The sequence below is a fragment of the Siniperca chuatsi genome, linkage group LG14 (assembly GCF_020085105.1).
Source record: "Siniperca chuatsi isolate FFG_IHB_CAS linkage group LG14, ASM2008510v1, whole genome shotgun sequence".
Lineage (NCBI taxonomy): Eukaryota > Metazoa > Chordata > Actinopteri > Centrarchiformes > Sinipercidae > Siniperca > Siniperca chuatsi.
Window position 1 is genome coordinate 8,132,804 of NC_058055.1, and position 17,512 is coordinate 8,150,315.

The 17,512-nt window shown below is 38.0% G+C and overlaps 1 protein-coding gene across 2 annotated transcripts in view; it reads left to right on the top strand.

Annotated features, from left to right (window-relative positions):
• Positions 1–15,573, top strand: part of gabrb4 (gamma-aminobutyric acid type A receptor subunit beta4) — a 65,180-nt gene extending 49,607 nt beyond the window's left edge. The window contains exons 6-10 of one of the 2 annotated variants that reach the window (XM_044222706.1): positions 2,621–2,758; positions 5,316–5,468; positions 6,906–7,162; positions 7,812–7,901; positions 8,229–15,573. In XM_044222706.1, coding sequence (XP_044078641.1) covers positions 2,621–2,758; positions 5,316–5,468; positions 6,906–7,162; positions 7,812–7,901; positions 8,229–8,582 — 992 coding nt within the window. In that variant the 3' untranslated portion in view covers positions 8,583–15,573. The remainder of the gene's footprint in view (positions 1–2,620; positions 2,759–5,315; positions 5,469–6,905; positions 7,163–7,811; positions 7,902–8,228) is intronic. The other variant, XM_044222707.1, reaches the window with a different exon arrangement.
• Positions 15,574–17,512: the final 1,939 nt, after the last annotated feature.

Genomic DNA, 17,512 nt, shown 5'->3' on the forward strand with positions numbered 1-17,512 from the left:
TTCAACTGAAATAATATATATAAATATATATTAATGAACCAAGTTCAAACAAGTTGCATTCACTAGCTATTCATATATAAACTCAAAATTCACATATAATGTTCAACATTTTGCTGTGCACACTTGGTGTTTAAATTTGAGTTAGACTTTGGCTTGACCTTTTCTTGAGTACAGCATGAACCTTGGCTTTCTAAACCAGGAGTCACAGTTTAATTTACCTTCAAAACTGTTTGTAATGTAGTTATAACATGAAAGCAGCAGAGGCCGAGATATCCTGATTTGTAGTCCCCAGTATGGGTCAAGGTCCAAAAACGCTCAATCCTTAATTTCCCATGATGCAAACAATAGCACTTTTTATGAGACCCTTCATGCCATGTAAATCCCACATTTTTTTTACTCCATACCTCCATTTTGTAAAGTCTCTGTCATAAACTTGTAGTTTCCAAGACCAAGTCAACATACTTAAAAAGCTACCCCCAGAGCCATGGGGGTCATGATCCAGCTCTTTTCACAGATTGAGTGGTTCTCCCCATGACTAGTAAACTCGCCTTTATATGTAAAATAAAATCAAGATCATAATGGGATGAAAAAAGATATAGAACATGCTTGTGTACTGGCAGCTTGACTTTTAAAAGGAATATTGTCATCTGCATGTGTATCTGTGAAGTCATATTTGAACAGGTATATGTATACATATATAGAAGAAAATAAGACAAAAATGCAGACTTTACATGATATTACACAATATCATTTAATTGACGTTGTTTAATGTCTTTTCTTTTTTCAAATGCTTTAGATAAATCAATATCCAGGAGAAAAATGTGGTAGTGTTGTAATTAAAAATTGTATTTGCTTGATCATTTTCATTGACCACTCCATCAATCAACCCACAGGCTCAATACACCAGCTATACTGTATGTGGTTTTTGTTCAAGATAAAAGTGCAGAGTGTTCACCCTCAGGGACATCAGTAGGCATTGAAATATGGATATGCCATGAATTATAAAGTTGCAAAAATATCTGCTGTTTATGCTCATGAGATGCTCTGCACTAGTGGAAGTCATGCACATTAACCATCAGTTTGATTGATTAGGCAGGCAGTTGTTTCAATTTCATGGACAATGTTACATTTCCTTACCCTGTAACCTCAGAGAGAGATTTAATGGTAATAAATCCCGGTCCCTTAGCGAGTTTAATGCCATCCAGGTCTGGACGTGGGCTAGTAGAATGTGAAATGTAGTAATATTTCCCGGACTGAGAAATTGCTCTGCTGTGAATGCATAGTGGACTATTGACATAAATCCACTGCTGTGGTCACTTTCAATTGCACTGCCAGTTGAGAATGTGTGGGAGCGCCATACCAAGTGACACATGTTAATAAATATTCATGCAGGTAGTAATGCATGCATTGATGTACTGTAGCTCCACTGGAGTCTGGACAGTGGCACATGTGATTGCAGGCAGAGAGAACAGACAGATTTAAGTCTTAGGCAGGAGTGCTTTCCACTGAAGGAGGTTTTTTTCTTCTGTCTTTGGTGCTGCATGGTCCTACTGGAGACAACAGAACCAAATCTCCAAACATTTCTCCCTAAACCCCTTCTTCTCCCACTGTCTGACTACAATCCCTAACGCAACTTTTACTATAATAAAATACACAAATGAATTTGATAATTTTTCATTTAAGTGTTAGTAAAACTGTGATGGACTAACTGTACTCTCACAGGTTTTGTTCATGCACATTTTTAGCTGCGATATCTTGTTGAAAGATTAGTTGTACTTAACCTGACTGATCCATCTCTAGCACTTCGGTTGGAGTTTGGCTTCCTTGCAGAAAGTTAGGCAGAAAAATCCATTTTATTTTTATTTAGTTTAGTTTCAGAGGTCTTACTGAACAGAATAATGTAAATTACTACTCCCCATAATGTCTGATAACTTTATAATGATTTTTGATTCATTTTTCAAAATAAAACTGTAGTGTTGTTGGCCCACTGCAGATAATTTTATTTTGAAAATGTTTCATGTTTATGTTATATGTAAAAAGTATTTTTTCTGTTACACATTGCAGTTGTCCATAAAATTGATAAATGCATAACTAAAAAAAATATTTTATTTCACTTTAATAGAGAAAAGATCATGCAGATTTTAAGTAAAAGTAAAAAATTGACATTTCTGCTGTTTTGTTGAGGCTCATAATTCAAAAACTGTGTGGTCAGTTGAAAAAACAATAATTGGTTTTTAGAATTGCAAAAAAATATTTTTTCCATTGTTTTTTTTTTTGGGTGGAGCCATTCAAGAGTTAAGATGATCCCTATGAAACCATTTTAGGATGTAGTCACAGATTCTTGCAATGCAATGGCCTCCAAAAGTCAACATATAAAGATATCCAGACTAAATGTGTTGTGAGGTTGCTTAGCTCTGAATGACTTTAATGCAACATAGAATAGATAGAAACAAGTGTTTGATTTGTCAAAGCGACCTCCACTTATTATCCATACTCTTGCAACAGACTTTAAATAGAAACATGGTTAACTTTAATGGTTTGTATTTCACCACACTTACACCCCACGTGTTTTATTTTCCTCTCTCTCCTCTCCACTGAATTTGCCCTGACCTTGACACAGATGGATATACTACAGATGACATCGTATTCTTCTGGCAAGGAGGAGACAACGCTGTGACAGGCGTTGACAAGTTAGAGTTACCTCAGTTCTCCATTGTAGACATCCGCTTGGTGTCCAGGGAGGTCAGGTTTACTACAGGTAAGGCTATTGTAAAAAATGCTTCAAACCTAATTAGGCTGAAAGTGTCCACTGCATTCACAAAATGATTCTTACATGCTCTACAAACACCTCTGCATCAGTGTCACCACTGTAAGTTCTGTGAGTGGGGGCATCAGTAAATACGTCATAGTCACTGTGGGGAATATGATTATATTTAAGTCGTGCAGAAAGACAATTTCCTTTTTGGTGCAGCAGATTGTAGATGTCAATTTTCACATATTTGTAAAATGTGAACTGACTTGCAACTGAAGTACCAAACGCTGACTCACACAACTTATTAGAATCAGAACTACTTCAGTTAAAATTTTAGTTATGGGTACTTAAATACAAGTTTGTGGTGCTTTACTGAGTATTTCTTTTTTGTGCAGCTTTCTACTTCTACTTCACTACATTTCATAGGAACATACTGTCATTTTTACTCCCTTACTTAAAGCTGTAGTTAGTAAATTAAATAGTTAGCAGATTGAGTTTTTACATACTACCCTTGTGATACACTTGGATACTGTGATGCATTTCGTGATTAAACCACCTCAAAGTATATAGAATCACTAGTATAATAGTTTGTAGCAGTACAGTGGTTTGACATAGCACCACCTGAAACAGCTCTAACATTAAAATGCTGCTTACAGGCTACTGAATCAATAAAAGTACACAGGCCATTCTGCATAATAAGTGCTTTTATTGCTAAATGTTTGTACTTGTATTTGTTTGAAATGTTAACTACAGATTTTACATAATGAATAGTTTGACATTTTGGGAAATCAGTTATTCGCTTTCTTGCTGAGAGTTAGGTGAGAAGATCGATACCACTATTATGTTTGTATGGTAAATATGAAGCTGCAGCCAGCAGACAGTTAGCTTAGCTTAGCATAAAAAATGGAAACAGTGGGAAACAGCTGGCCTGGCTGGCCGGCCTATATCTCATTTGTTTAACCAGTGTAAAAACAACAATTTGTAGTTTTAGGGGTTATGTGCCTATTCTTTGGCCGGGTGACTTCCTGTAATCCTGTTGTCCTGTGAAGTTGCCAGGCAACCACCAGAGACTCCAGGAACGAGATCTACCATGTTACCAATTAGTGAGCTTTAGAGGTGCTGGTGGTTGGCCGATAATTTATTTATTTTTTTTACCTTTGGGCAGAGCCAGGCTGTTTCCCCCTGTTTCCATTCTTTATGCCATGTGTAAGCTAAACTAACTGTCTCTCTGCCAGTAGCTTAATATTTAGTGGACAGACATGAGAGTGATATTGATCCTCTCATTTATCCTTTGGCAAAAGAAAGTGTATTCCCAAAATGTTGAACTTCTTTTAAGTTAAGGATCTGAATAGTTCTTCCACCACTGACTGAGGCATATTGAAAGCTATAAGGATTACTCCCCAAGAATATCTGGATTTAAACTAGAGTACAGTGTAACACTGTAAAGAGATCACACACAGACTTTAGACAAGTTCAAGAGTGAAAAAGCCCAATAAAACAACTCAAACTGATGTGTTAATACTAGAAAATCTTTGTGTCAGTGTATCACTGGTCTTATTTCAGCTGACCCCAGCTACCCCATAAGCAACCTCACTGTTCTAAAGGGAAGACAAAAGTAACATTTTAGTGGAATTCTCATGTTTGAGTTGAATAAAATCTGTGAACATTTGTTGCCACCATTAATCTAGGATGTACTTGGGTGATCTAAGGCATTAGTCCCAGACTTGATAAGGTATGTATGCTAAGGTATTGATTCATTAAAAGATTTAGAGGAGCCTGGAGATGATGAGGCCATTCATCATTGTGTGTATCCCATAGTAAATAGCCTTTTAGATTAAAACCATCATGCTTATCTGAAGCCTTTTTCTTTGGTGACATATTGGAAATAAAACTGTAGATAGAATGCATACAATGGAATTTAACTACATTTAGAGCAATTTGTATTGTTTCCAACCTCGTCAATATCTAGCTATAGCTAAAGCAGAGAGACCCTGCCTTGATGTTTATTTTTGCTTTTTGCATCAGCATTGTATTGTTGTGGTTGCTTAAATTAAAGTGCTTGGCACAACCAGCTCTTATTTCCCTGCAAAATGTACAATGGAATGACTTACCACCTAGCCACCACATACTGTATATTTGCCTTCCTCTTTTAGGGTAAAGGCATGCGTTGCAACTATGCACCTCTAAAATGCCCTTTTGGTAATGTTTAGAGGACAGAGAAAGTGCGAAAGAAAAGCAGAGCAGCTCTCTGTGACAATTCTCAGAGGGATGCTGGAGCTGCCTGCTGAGATAGGGGGTTGCAGAAAAATCTGCCGTGTTTGCGACTTTCTGCCATGTTTAATTGGAATCGAACTTGTCCCTGGAAAGGAATCCATCGCTTTGGGGAAATTAAGTGCTCCATCTGAACAAATGGAGAAATGACTACCCTGCGCGTTGTCAAAGTGCAGACTTTGGAACTGTTAAGTTGTGCCAATGTTTCCCCCCTTCTCTCCTTTTTTCACTGATGGGTTTTCACTCTGCCCTGCTCTTTTCCAAACGATCACTCCATCCTTTCTCCTTACAGGTTCATATCCAAGGCTTTCGCTAAGTTTCAGGATTAAGAGGAACATTGGATATTTCATCCTGCAGACATATATGCCCTCCATCTTGATCACCATCCTCTCCTGGGTCTCCTTCTGGATCAATTATGATGCCTCTGCAGCTCGGGTGGCCCTGGGTAAGACACAGCCACTGCTGCATTAGGAAACTTTTACCTGTCTCCATTAAAATCCACTGATTATCTACACTAACAACATGTAGCTGTCACATGCTCAGTGCTGTTGTGCACATTGTTTACATTTACAGGCACATGAAACTATCAAATTTTGATTTGGTGAAAAAAAAATTATGTCAGTATTCCAGTTTCCTGAATAACCAACTAAATGCTACAATCAAACACCCACAGGCTACATAAGTTATTTCAATTCAGTCATATTGCTCCTATAGAATTGTTGCCTCCATCTGATGTTCACACAAATCAAGTAGTGCTGTGTAAACACTGAAAAAGTGATGAGTAGTACGTGTTACATACTATGAGTAAGCCTGAAAGACATGCTTACTCATAATTTAATAAATGTGTCCCAATTACCTTAAAGTAGTACACAGATATAACTAACCCTATCACAAATCTACAGTCAGATGAATGTCTGAATTACTGTGTGTCCAGATGTTATGACAAAGAAGCTCTCAGACTCACTCATATTTCTGACAAAAGAACCACATATATAAAGAGCATTTACAGGCCTTTGACCTCATGAAACAGTAATTTAACTTAATCTTAATTTTACTGAACTCCATTTTTGTCCAAAGCACAAATCCCAATCCTCTAACAAACATTAGAACAACGGCAGACATTTGAGCAGAAATTAGGGGCTCTGTAAACAACTTGACTTAACTTGACAGATGTAAACAATAACCTGGTACTAAACAATTTTCTAAAAATATTATTCATGCTTTGTTGTAATATGTGGTCTTCTCCAAACGAAAGGCTGAGGTAGCAGACTGCACTGTAAAAAACTTTAAGAAAATGTAACTTTTAAAACTTCTTTGTGTATTGGATGATAGTACAATTGGCTTGATCAGTTAATCATCAAACAATAAACACTAACACAAATATCTAGGGTCCTTATACTTTCTTGACAGTGAGTTTCACAAAGCACCTGCATTATTCTGTCAAACTACAGCAGTGGTGGAAAGTACATTTAGTCAAGAACTTCTTACTGTTAAGTACAATTTTGAGGTACATTCCTTGAGTATTTCCAATTTCTGCTACTTTATACTTCTACTCCACTACATTTAAGACGGAAATAGTGTACTTTTTACTGCACTACATTAATCTGACACCTATATATACTAGTTACTACAGATTCAGATTTATTAAGAATATGATGCACTGAAACAGTATATAAAGTAGTTACAATTTGCTTCGCCTTACCAGCTACAACATTAAAATGCTGAAGTAAATTATCTGAATTCTTCTTCCATCACTGAACTACAGTGATGTTGGACAGACGATGTCAGTGTAAATGTAGAGTGTGTGCAAATGTTTAAATTGAAATATTACTTCCGAGTCTGATGGTGAATTCTTTGTTTCTGTGTGTGCTGCTGTACTCAGGTGTGACAACGGTGCTTACGATGACGACAATTAACACCCACCTTAGGGAGACTCTCCCAAAGATTCCGTATGTGAAAGCCATCGACGTCTACCTCATGGGCTGTTTTGTGTTTGTGTTCCTGGCCCTGCTGGAATATGCCTTTGTAAATTACGTGTTCTTTGGCCGGGGCCCTGCGCAACAGAAGAAAATCAATGAGAGGCTGAACAAAGCCAACAACGAGCGCACAAGATACGAAGAGAAACGCCTGAGGGAACAGGTTTGCATCTTCATCTGCTACCTCTCTTTTACTCTACTTCTCTGTGTCAGTTAGAGTTCAAGTACGAAACAACTATGTTCTGAACATAAGATTTCTAGCCATAGTCATTTTATCCAAGAACACATATACAGTATTCCCTGAAGTAATCTTCCAGAAGTATACTGATGCCACCACAGCCCAATATGTATTCACCAACCATCATCCATTGCTTCCCCCTCAAGCACTGACTGCTTTTTATCGAGCATAGCCTTTTTCATTGAGATAGCGATTCATCTAGCTCAACAGTGGCGGTAACATTCTCATTTCTAATTTAGGTTGTTGTCTATGTTGTTTATGCTGTAGGCTTAATTCATTCTCACTCTGCTACCTTGTTTTATAACATGTATTTTCTAACCAAACTGGACAAAATATTAAAATACAGAAGGCATTGGCAATTTAACAGTTTGGCTATGGCAGATGCCGAAATGGTGAGACTGAATGAAGCCCCCCCCCCCAGTTTTTTGTGTGTGAAGTACTAAATGCTATGCTTATTAAAAGTTGTTCCTGTTAACTCTGTGTCTTATGCATTGTGTAATTCTAAGAAAATGCTTATTTGCCAGAATTTTATAGCCGTTTTAATGTTCTCTTCATTTTTCTTTCACATTGCAAGGACTCCATTTCCGTGCCGTTTCAAACCAACACCTTCAGGTCATTTACACAGCGAAGAAATCTGTATCTCGAGGAACAAAGAAAAGTTGGGGTACATTTATTTAGAAATCATATCAGCTGTAGGCCAGCCCTCACAATAAAGTCACATGATTAAGGCTGTTCAAATAACTGTGACACTTTTTTTGCAAGTGAGAAATCACTAACGCAGTATATGTCTATATAAAGAAACTCTTTGTTAACTATTTCTGGTGCATGCAAGAAATGATGTCCATATCATCCTTACATTTTACTTTAGCTTGACAGCTTGGGGAGTGGGAGGTGAGGGGTTAATATAAGTTTAATTATTGAGGGAATTTGGGGCTACTGCTCAACATTTCAGCCCTCACTGACTCTCAGTGTGTTTCCCCTCTCCTCACAGGTGGATGCTTATGGAAACATCCTCCTTACCACACTGGAGATGAACAACGAAGTGATGCCTTCTGACGTGGGAAGCAGCGTCAGTGACTCTCGGAATTCAGTCATGTCCTTCGACAGCTCCGGGGTCCAATTCAGGAAGCCCATGGCGCCCCGAGATGGCTTCAGCCACCACTCGCTGGATCGGAGCGCCATGCGGAGCAGGGCCAACTGTCGGCTACGGCGACGCTCCTCCAAGCTCAAGTTGAAAATCCCAAACCTGTCAGATGTTAGCACCATTGACAAATGGTCCCGGGTCATTTTCCCTATCACCTTTGGATTTTTCAACCTAATCTACTGGTTGTACTATGTGAATTGATGTGCATCCCACTAGGAATCATGGGCCATATTTTGAGAGCACATTAAATTGGCTTTGATACAGTTCCAAAATATGTATACACATATACAAGTTGAACATATGTATATGCATATTTCTATATATTATATTTATATATACACATGTGAAATCTGAAGGACCTTTCTGCTGTACAAAGTATTAATAGGATGACTTGAATGTTTAAGAATAATTGTGAGCGAAGAATTTCAAGGCTTTGAGTTTCTTTTTCCTCCTGAAGGAAACAAACAAACAAACAAACACGAGATCCCACCAGGGGTTTTTGGAACTAAAGACTGCATGATATTTTTGCTAAAAAAAAAACAAGAAAAAAGAGAGAGTGAAAGCTCTTGAGAGAGAAAAGATGTCTCAGAGTCCCATTGACTTTTTATTGATACTTATTGTGATCAAAAATCCTCTACTGCAGCTTATGAAATCAGTGGTGGCTCGTCTGTTCAGGCATCAGCTGAGTGAGATCCTTGACACCCCGCCCCCCCACCCCCGCCACCCTCACCCAACCCACTTCCCACAACCCTCCCCCCCATTACCCATAGATAACATGCACGGAAATCTCCGGTTCTACTATGTACAGCAACCTTGTTTGGATTATGTGTTGTTCCTTGGGTTTTTTGAAGTGATATCGTTCTCTTTATCAGACATCAGCTCTGGCCTAATGGTCTCCATTAGAGGGCTGTGTGGATGGGATGTTTGACCGCCACATTTCCGCCCAGAGTCAATGCAAACTTGTGTTCCTTCTCTTCTCATGTTATTTTTAGAAACATGTCTGGGGGGTGGGGGGGTCTTTTCATTATGGTTAAAAACAAGTGCTGATTATTGTAGATATGATTTTGTCTTGAAAAATACTGTGATTTCAGAGAGTGTCAGAACATGTTCTAGAGCTAGGGCATTACGAGATAAAAGAGTCAAAGGTATGCATTACTCATTTTGATTGTGTGAAAAAAAACATATTCTATACATTTTATCATTCAGATGCTCATGAAAGTATACTTGTAGGCTACTGTTTATTTCCTCCTATTGATTGATTCACATGCTCTTTAGATGCAGATTTCATTGACGTCATATCCTGCTTTGTGTTTGCTTTTGTGATTCGTTTGAACTTATTCCACAGTGAAGATGTGAGGACATGTATATTCAAAAGAGTCAACATATCAGCCCACAGTTTGACCAGTTGTCATTCAGTATGCAGTATTTCTTTGTTTGTTGAGCATTTCTTCAGTGTTGGAGTCGCAGTTTCTGAAGGCAAGATTATTAGATTGGGATAGTAATGGGCTGCCCGGGTAGAAGACGTGGGGAGGAGGATTCAACATTTCACACTCAGACTCAGTCAGTGCCATCACACAAATGCTCTGCACCCAGAGGATCAGAGACATCAGCTTAATCAGGAATGATACAGTGATTTTCGGGGAGAAAATGTGTGATAAATAGCCATGAATTGAAATCACGACCAAAAGGCCTATAATCCATATGCGTTGTTGTACACACACACACACACACACACACACACACACACACACACGCTGCATTCATTCAGGTTCATTTGCAAAAGAAAAAAAAAAGTACTGTAGGACCTTGATTCTTTTGGGAAATCAGACTGGATAATCACATGTTTATAGGTTGTGGAATCCAAAGCCACTAAATAAAAGAAATAAAAGTTAAAGAAATAAAGACAAAGTCAGAGCATTAGATGGCTGAGGCAGATGGACAGTGGCCATTCTAGGGCATTGTAGGGAAGACAGGAACGAGCAAAAAAACTAATTTAAAAAAATCCTCCCATGCCTGTTTAGCTTCAGCTGAAGTGCAGATCAGCATCTTCCTCAGTGTCATCTTCACTTCGGGCACAAACAGGCTCTACTGGGAGCAACAGGCTCTGAAACGCACACTAGCAAATCTACCATTGGGTCCGGTAGCAAAAAAAAAGTGATTGGCTCATTAGAATACGCAGCGCATTGGGCTCCCTGAGAAATATACAAATGGAAAAAGAGGGAAATTATCATACGCACCGACACATGGGGACAAGAGGAAGATGGAAGGGCTGCAGAGTAATCCATTTATCATCAGAAATATCCACTCCCCTCTGGAGCACAGGGCATAGTATGCATGTCTTCAAAAAGGAGTACTGATCAGAAACCAATTTGTCTTCGTAAGTCATAGTGAAGTTTGTACAGTGATGTGGCCCGAGCTGTGATCAGAGTTTAGTATTTATTTTTATTTAAATTCTATGCATCGTCGTCATTGTACTGTAGAGGCAAAAGAAGAAAAAAGAAAGAACAAAAGATCACTTTTAAATATCCAGTAAAAGTATCTAAGATGGTGAGAGTAACATACTGAGCTGAGTTTTATGTTTCTGTCTGCAGCTGAACAATCTGTTGTTTGTCTCTCAGTCAAATGTGAGGTCCAAAGGATTACATGACCAAAACATAGTGATTAGACCTAAATGTGAAGTAAAGTTGTTGTTATTTATGAGGAAAGTGACAATGAGTCAACAAGAGCCACAATGAACTGAATTAGCAGCGAATATTGTGTGAAAATGGCCTCTGGGTTAAAGTTTTACCATCTCCAAGCTCTGAAGCAGGTTTTGTTGTGTTACATAGAGAATACATATTCAGTATTATACTGCAGTTGACTGCTAGGAAATGGTGGCACATGTGATATTTGCCAAATTCAGAGTTCTTCAAAAGTTGCCAAATGGAAGTGAGTTTGAAAGTGATTGAAATGCAATGAACTTGACTAGAGTAGCATCAGTTGTTTCAACATGCAGTCTTTCACACCTTGGTTAAGAATGCCCAATACCAGTTTTAAAAGAGTACTCCACTGATTTAGCATTGCACTCCTATAACTTTGTTGCACTCACAATAGACAGTAAAAAAAAAAATCAGAATCAAGTTTGATGCAGCAGAACCAGAGATATCGTCTTTTTTTATTCCATGCATTCTTTTTCCTTGTCAAAACCTGCCGCCTTTATTACCCACAATGCAACTCGGTCGCCAACAGTTCGGTTGGAAATTGGGGTGTGCTATGCTAGTAGTGACTAATGTAGCCTTGAGCCACTAGCCTCAAGCAGAGATGAGGAGCAGGCTGCAGAGGTCTGGCAAGCTTTTTTCTAACTTTACACCCCCAGATTTTTTTTCATTTTCAAACTTGTCGTCTTCAGCTCCAACTGATGCTGACTTAAGTGACATCACTTGAGGACATTTATCAGATTTCGCACAGCTCCCTCTGGAGCCACAAAAGGCTTTATACAACTTTTTTCACATATGCAGTAGTACTCCCCAAGACCTGTAAACAGACTTTAATGTGTAAAATCCCTTTTAACTTATAATATACATCCCTAAGATATGCATGCTGCAATTCTAACTGAGAAAACCGTTCTCATTTGAGACGTCAAATGTTAGATGTGGACAGAGGCGTCTCAGTGGTATTCAGAGGTGGTGATTACTGATGTGCACATTCACCTTCATGTTTCAGGTAACCTTGTCTTTTAGAATTTTTGAACAAAACAAAATAAAGGAAGGTGGTAGTAGTTAGTGGATGAATGCAAGGTCATTTAAATAATACACTTTACAAAGTTTTTTTTTCAGCATCATTTCATCCTGGTCTGCACACTAACAGCTTGTCAAACTGTTAAAAGGCAATATGATGGATCTTCACTAAGAGTTGAGTCATACTGTGAGGCCAGAGGATACTATTTGTTCCAGTGCGAGATGAGCACATATTGTTTGTAAAAATGTGGGACTTAAGGCAATCACAAGTGTTATTTTAACTAAATCAATGGAACATGTTCAACCAGAAAGAAGGCTAATCCATCTGTGGTTTCAATGAAATGCACTCACATTTTGTAACGCAAACTAACACAAGTATCAAATTCTCATACAGGTTGGTTTACTCCCAGAAATGAATACAAACATGCCTTTTGAGGTATTAACTTGTTTTTGTTGAAACAGTTGATGCATATCTTTAGTGAAACACATACAGAGGAGAAACATTAGCAGCCCTTGCATGCTTGCAGTAAAGTATCACTCATTTCACTCAGAACATGTATAACTTGCTTTCTGGACATGAAATCAGCACATTCATTCCAAAAGCTGTGAGGATCTTCTGTTCTATGCTTTCACTTTAGGATATTTGCTTATACAAGAGAGAAAATAGATTTCTTTTGACACATATGTTCAAGGAGTACAGGAGGAGAAAAAAAAAAGTGTTGAACTGATTTCAATGTGAATTTTCTTGCCTCTAGTGTATATGTGTAATTACATGTGAATTGTACTGTAAATATGATATCTTTCACTTAATAGTTCTTAATGCATGAACAAAAACATGGCAGTTCGTAATACCAGCTAGCCTCACTGCTAATGGCATGGACAGCTTCTCTAGCATTGGCATACTTCTGCAAACGAAACCTAAAAAATGAAACACAAGAAATACATGGTGTGAACAAAATAATGGAGAAATCAACGCAAAGTCCTCTCACAGTGAAAGCGTTTCTGGTGGCTCTGAGCTTGTATTGGTTAACTTGTTCCCTCAAGAACAAGGCTAATGCTAATGCTGTTGAAGATTCCTGGAAATGACAGTGTGCATTGGTTCACTGTCAGCGAATGGGATGGTGCCGTCTTGAATGAAATTCTCTACTTGGGCTTTCCCATTTACCATATCCGAATTTAGGATTTGCAGGAGATTTCAGCACAGTATAGCTGCAGCGTTTACCTCAGCCATCAACAAATCACTGAATTGTCCATGAATCTGCTGAAACAATTAAGGGCATGATTGGCTAACTGGCTTATAGAGGCTAGAGGAGCAGGATAGCCTTAAGAAGGCGAGTGGAATGTTCTTTCCTGTTCCTCAATAAGACAGTTGTGTGCCCTTGAGCAAGGTACTTAGCCATTTGCCCATTTGCAGCTGCTCGCTTGCAAATAATAGAAGTCTATGTCTGTGTGGGCTAGCCCCCGAAAGTAAATATGTTTAGCTATGAGGGTATTGATAGCTATGAGGGTATTGATAGCTATGAGGGTATTGATAGATATGAGGGTATTGATAGATATGTTCCCTGGATATATGTAAAGATAGAAAACAGTTCCACAAATGCCCCTTGGTTCTGTACAAGTAAATTAAACCCAGTATTGTAGTGTGATTAAACTGTTTCGAGCAGTGCCATAATTACCAGCTGGGATCTAATATGGTTATAAGTTATAAATCATGTCATTTTTTGTTAAAAATGTCATGTCAGTCTTCATGTTGGGGTGTTTCATCTGGGATTACACCACTCCCAAAAAAAAAAAAAAAAAAAGATATGCATGATGGGCTGAACCTGTGAACACAAACCTGTTCTGTGAGTTATGAATAGCACTGAGGCTGACCTCTAATAAAAAAAAGAGTTGACCACAAACATGCAAGAAAATTTCATCCACCAAACACCAGAACAAGGCTGACAGATTCCTCACTGTTGGAAGAACTTTTGCTGGTGCATTCATTATTTTGTCTGTACCTTGTAGGTTTTGTTTTGCATGACCTGAGTTTTGAAAGGTTTATTTTCGTATATTTTTACTCCACACCATCCGATTCATCTCCACAGCCAGGAAAAGAAAGATCCAGTGTTTACATGCTCAAATTGCACTTGTTTTACAGCCAGCTCTATAAATCTTGTGAAACAAACTGTTTGTAAAACTGGAGGAAAAATGTAAACATAGAACGTACATCGTGTGATTCATGCGAATCATGAATATGTACTTCTATACAATGTACTTACTGTAAATTACACAATTTGGAATAGATGCACCAAGTGCATGCTGTAGTTTTATCAGGTTCAGCATAAGCATTAACATCGATCGCCCTTCAACTACAACAGATGTAAAGGATGCTCACCAGTAGCATCTGAACGTAAGCCATGTGATTGCACACTGAGTGGGTGTTCCCTGTATTTTCTCTTTAATAAGTTGCCTCTGGTTATGGTCTGTTGTCGATTACTGTATGATGATACTTGTAAGAAGCTGTGCTGATTCCCAGTTACACATCAGTATACCTCCCCTCTTTGAAAGAGCATACTGGGGAGACTATCTCATGTTTAACCAGTAGGTGAGAAAGATTTTCCAACACTTTATAAAAATTGGCATCAAAAAGAAAGAAACCCACAAGACCAACAGCCCATTTATTTTTCAATATAAATTAGTAAATGATTTGATTCATTTCTGTGTTCATTTCTGATTTGTTGTATTTGTTGCATTTGTTATGGATTGTTATTCTTACTGTTGTTGTTGTTTTATCATAAGAAGGAAATGTAATTCATCTGATATACTGGCACTGGAAGAAAAATGCATTTGGTTTTTGTACTGTAATTGTTTTGTTCACATTGGGCGCTTATTTGATTCAGTTGTTTAATAAGGTGTTTGATTTCATTTGGAGTATCAGTACTCATGGAATCAACATTTGTGTAGTATGAAGTTGTATTTTTTTTGTCAGTGCAAATTAATGTTATAGTGTCAATCAGCTTTTTTAGGTGTTTGAACAAAATGTGTTTTTTACAAATACAAGGTGTTCAAGTATGTGGTATAAAAAGGGTTATCATTCAAACAACAGACTTTTTACAAATAAAGGCTTATACAGTAAAGAAAGCTAATGTCTTTTCATTTGCCCTTTGAGGACTAATATACTACATTGTTTCACGTTTTATTAATTTGTTTTCAGATATTAGTCCCCAAAAGGTAAATAGCACACAATGTTGCAAAATAAGAGGATAAAATCAGGTTTTTACCATTGCTATTCCAGGCTGATGTCAGAGCTCTCACCTCTTAGTTGGTGTCTTGCTTTTGATAAGGACTGTTGGATATGAAGACATTCTGAAAACAAAATTTAAGAAAAATCAAGAGTATCTTCTTTTAATTTGATTACAAAACATTGCGCGTTTATGAGAATATACCTCCTTTCATACCCTATTCCCTGAATAAAGACGCAAAGTGACTCCTGCTGACAAGTGTAATATTTGCCCCTTTTTCAGTTCAGGAACTATTAAATAATTATTATTTTTTTTACATTGTTGGCAAATATAACGAGTAAAAATCATATACTGCAGTACAGGTTGGATAAAGTTGCTTTGTCGCCTGTCTGGAGCAGTTTGGGATCGGCATCTACAAAGCACAAGATAATTAATTTATTTTGTCAGAGGGACAGATGTAGTTGAAACTCCTTTGTCCTCTGGTTGAGGACATGACACTATTTAAGGTAACACATTTGGATTTTTTTTTCTTTCTGGATCCACTCTGGCCTTGAACTACAGCAAATGTTTAGGTGGTGAAGGTGAAGAGAACGACCTGTAAATGTGACTGCACCTGGAGCACAGAGAACAGTAATGATCCAGTAAGACATTTGAAATATTATGTCCCACATACGCCTCTAAGCATTATGAAACAACATATTGCTGTCCAAACCAGCTCATTGATTTTATAGATTTGTAGCAGAGGTGGTTTGGTGGCCTTTGGGTGCAACCTCTTCCACAATTTGAGTCCCACATGAAGCAACAACCTGATTAAAACTATAATCTGTGGTCTAAAAAAATGTAAACAAAATAGTCGCTCCCACCACCAAAATTCAAAACACAGGACGGGAAATCTGTTATTACTTCCAAATATACTGACAGGGCTTTTAATACACAGGAAAGTTATTAAGGCTAACTGATGCTGTTTAAAGTCTGTTTACATCAGTTGAAATGCACAAAAATCTCATCTTTCATAAACTCTTCTATATAGATGCTAGGGGCCTTCCTGTGTGGAGTTTACATGTTCACCCCATGTCTCTGTGGGTTTCCTCCGGGTGCTCCATCTTCCTCCCACAGTCCAAAGACATGCAGGTTGGGTCCAGTGGAGACTCTAAATTGCCTGTAGGTGTGAATGTCTCTGTCTCATGTGTTAGCTATGTGATAGACTGGCAACATGTTCATGCCTCATGCCCAATGCATGCTGGGATAGATAGATAGCCCCCAGCAACCCTTAGCAGGATAAGAAGTTTAAAAAATGGATGGATGGTTGTTCTTTACATGTCAAGTTTAACGCATACTAGAGTGTGTTGATAATTGTGCATTGATGGCTGTAAATAGTCATCAGTTCCACACTTCATTTATGATTTTTGAGCGTTGACATCCCCAGACACACATCCTTCAATGTCGTCAGGAACAGGACCTGGGGCCTCGTGTAAATGGTACACATTCATATACATGACACATACACAGCTCATTGGACGTGAGAGCACATTCTACACATCATGAGTATGCGTATTTGGGAAAGGATTTGAGTATGGTGAAGCATAATTTATTGGTGTCATTACGGTTATTATAGTTCAAATGAGTTTTCTAATAGCCACTTATGAAATATTACTTCAGTATACAGTCCAGGGCATGAAAGATAAAACTGAATATGTGTTATATTACCAAGCCTGTTGCCCTAGAAATCCTGACTCACAAAAACCTTCAAGTATTTTAACTCTACAATTATTTTAGAACAGTAGCAGATCAAACAAGACTAAGAGTCTACAGCCATGCTAGCAGCTCTGTGAGGCTTAGGTACAGCGGTGCTTTGAGCTAAATGCTAACATCAGCATGCTAACATGCTCACAATGACAATGCTAACATGGTGTTTAGCTGGTACACCGTCTTAGTTTAATGTGCTAGCATGCTAACATTTGCTAACTACCACTAAACTAAAGTACAGCTGAAGCTGATGGGAATGTCATTAGTTTTGCAAGTGTAGTCATGAACTAAAGTATTGGACAAATTGAAGTTTAAACTTGATGATCACCAAAGAAACTAGGATTCATCCTCTGGGCACCATGAATGTCTGTTCAAACTTTCAAGGCAACCCATTTAATAGAATAATTGAAATATTTCAGTCTGGACCAAAGTGGTGGACCCACAT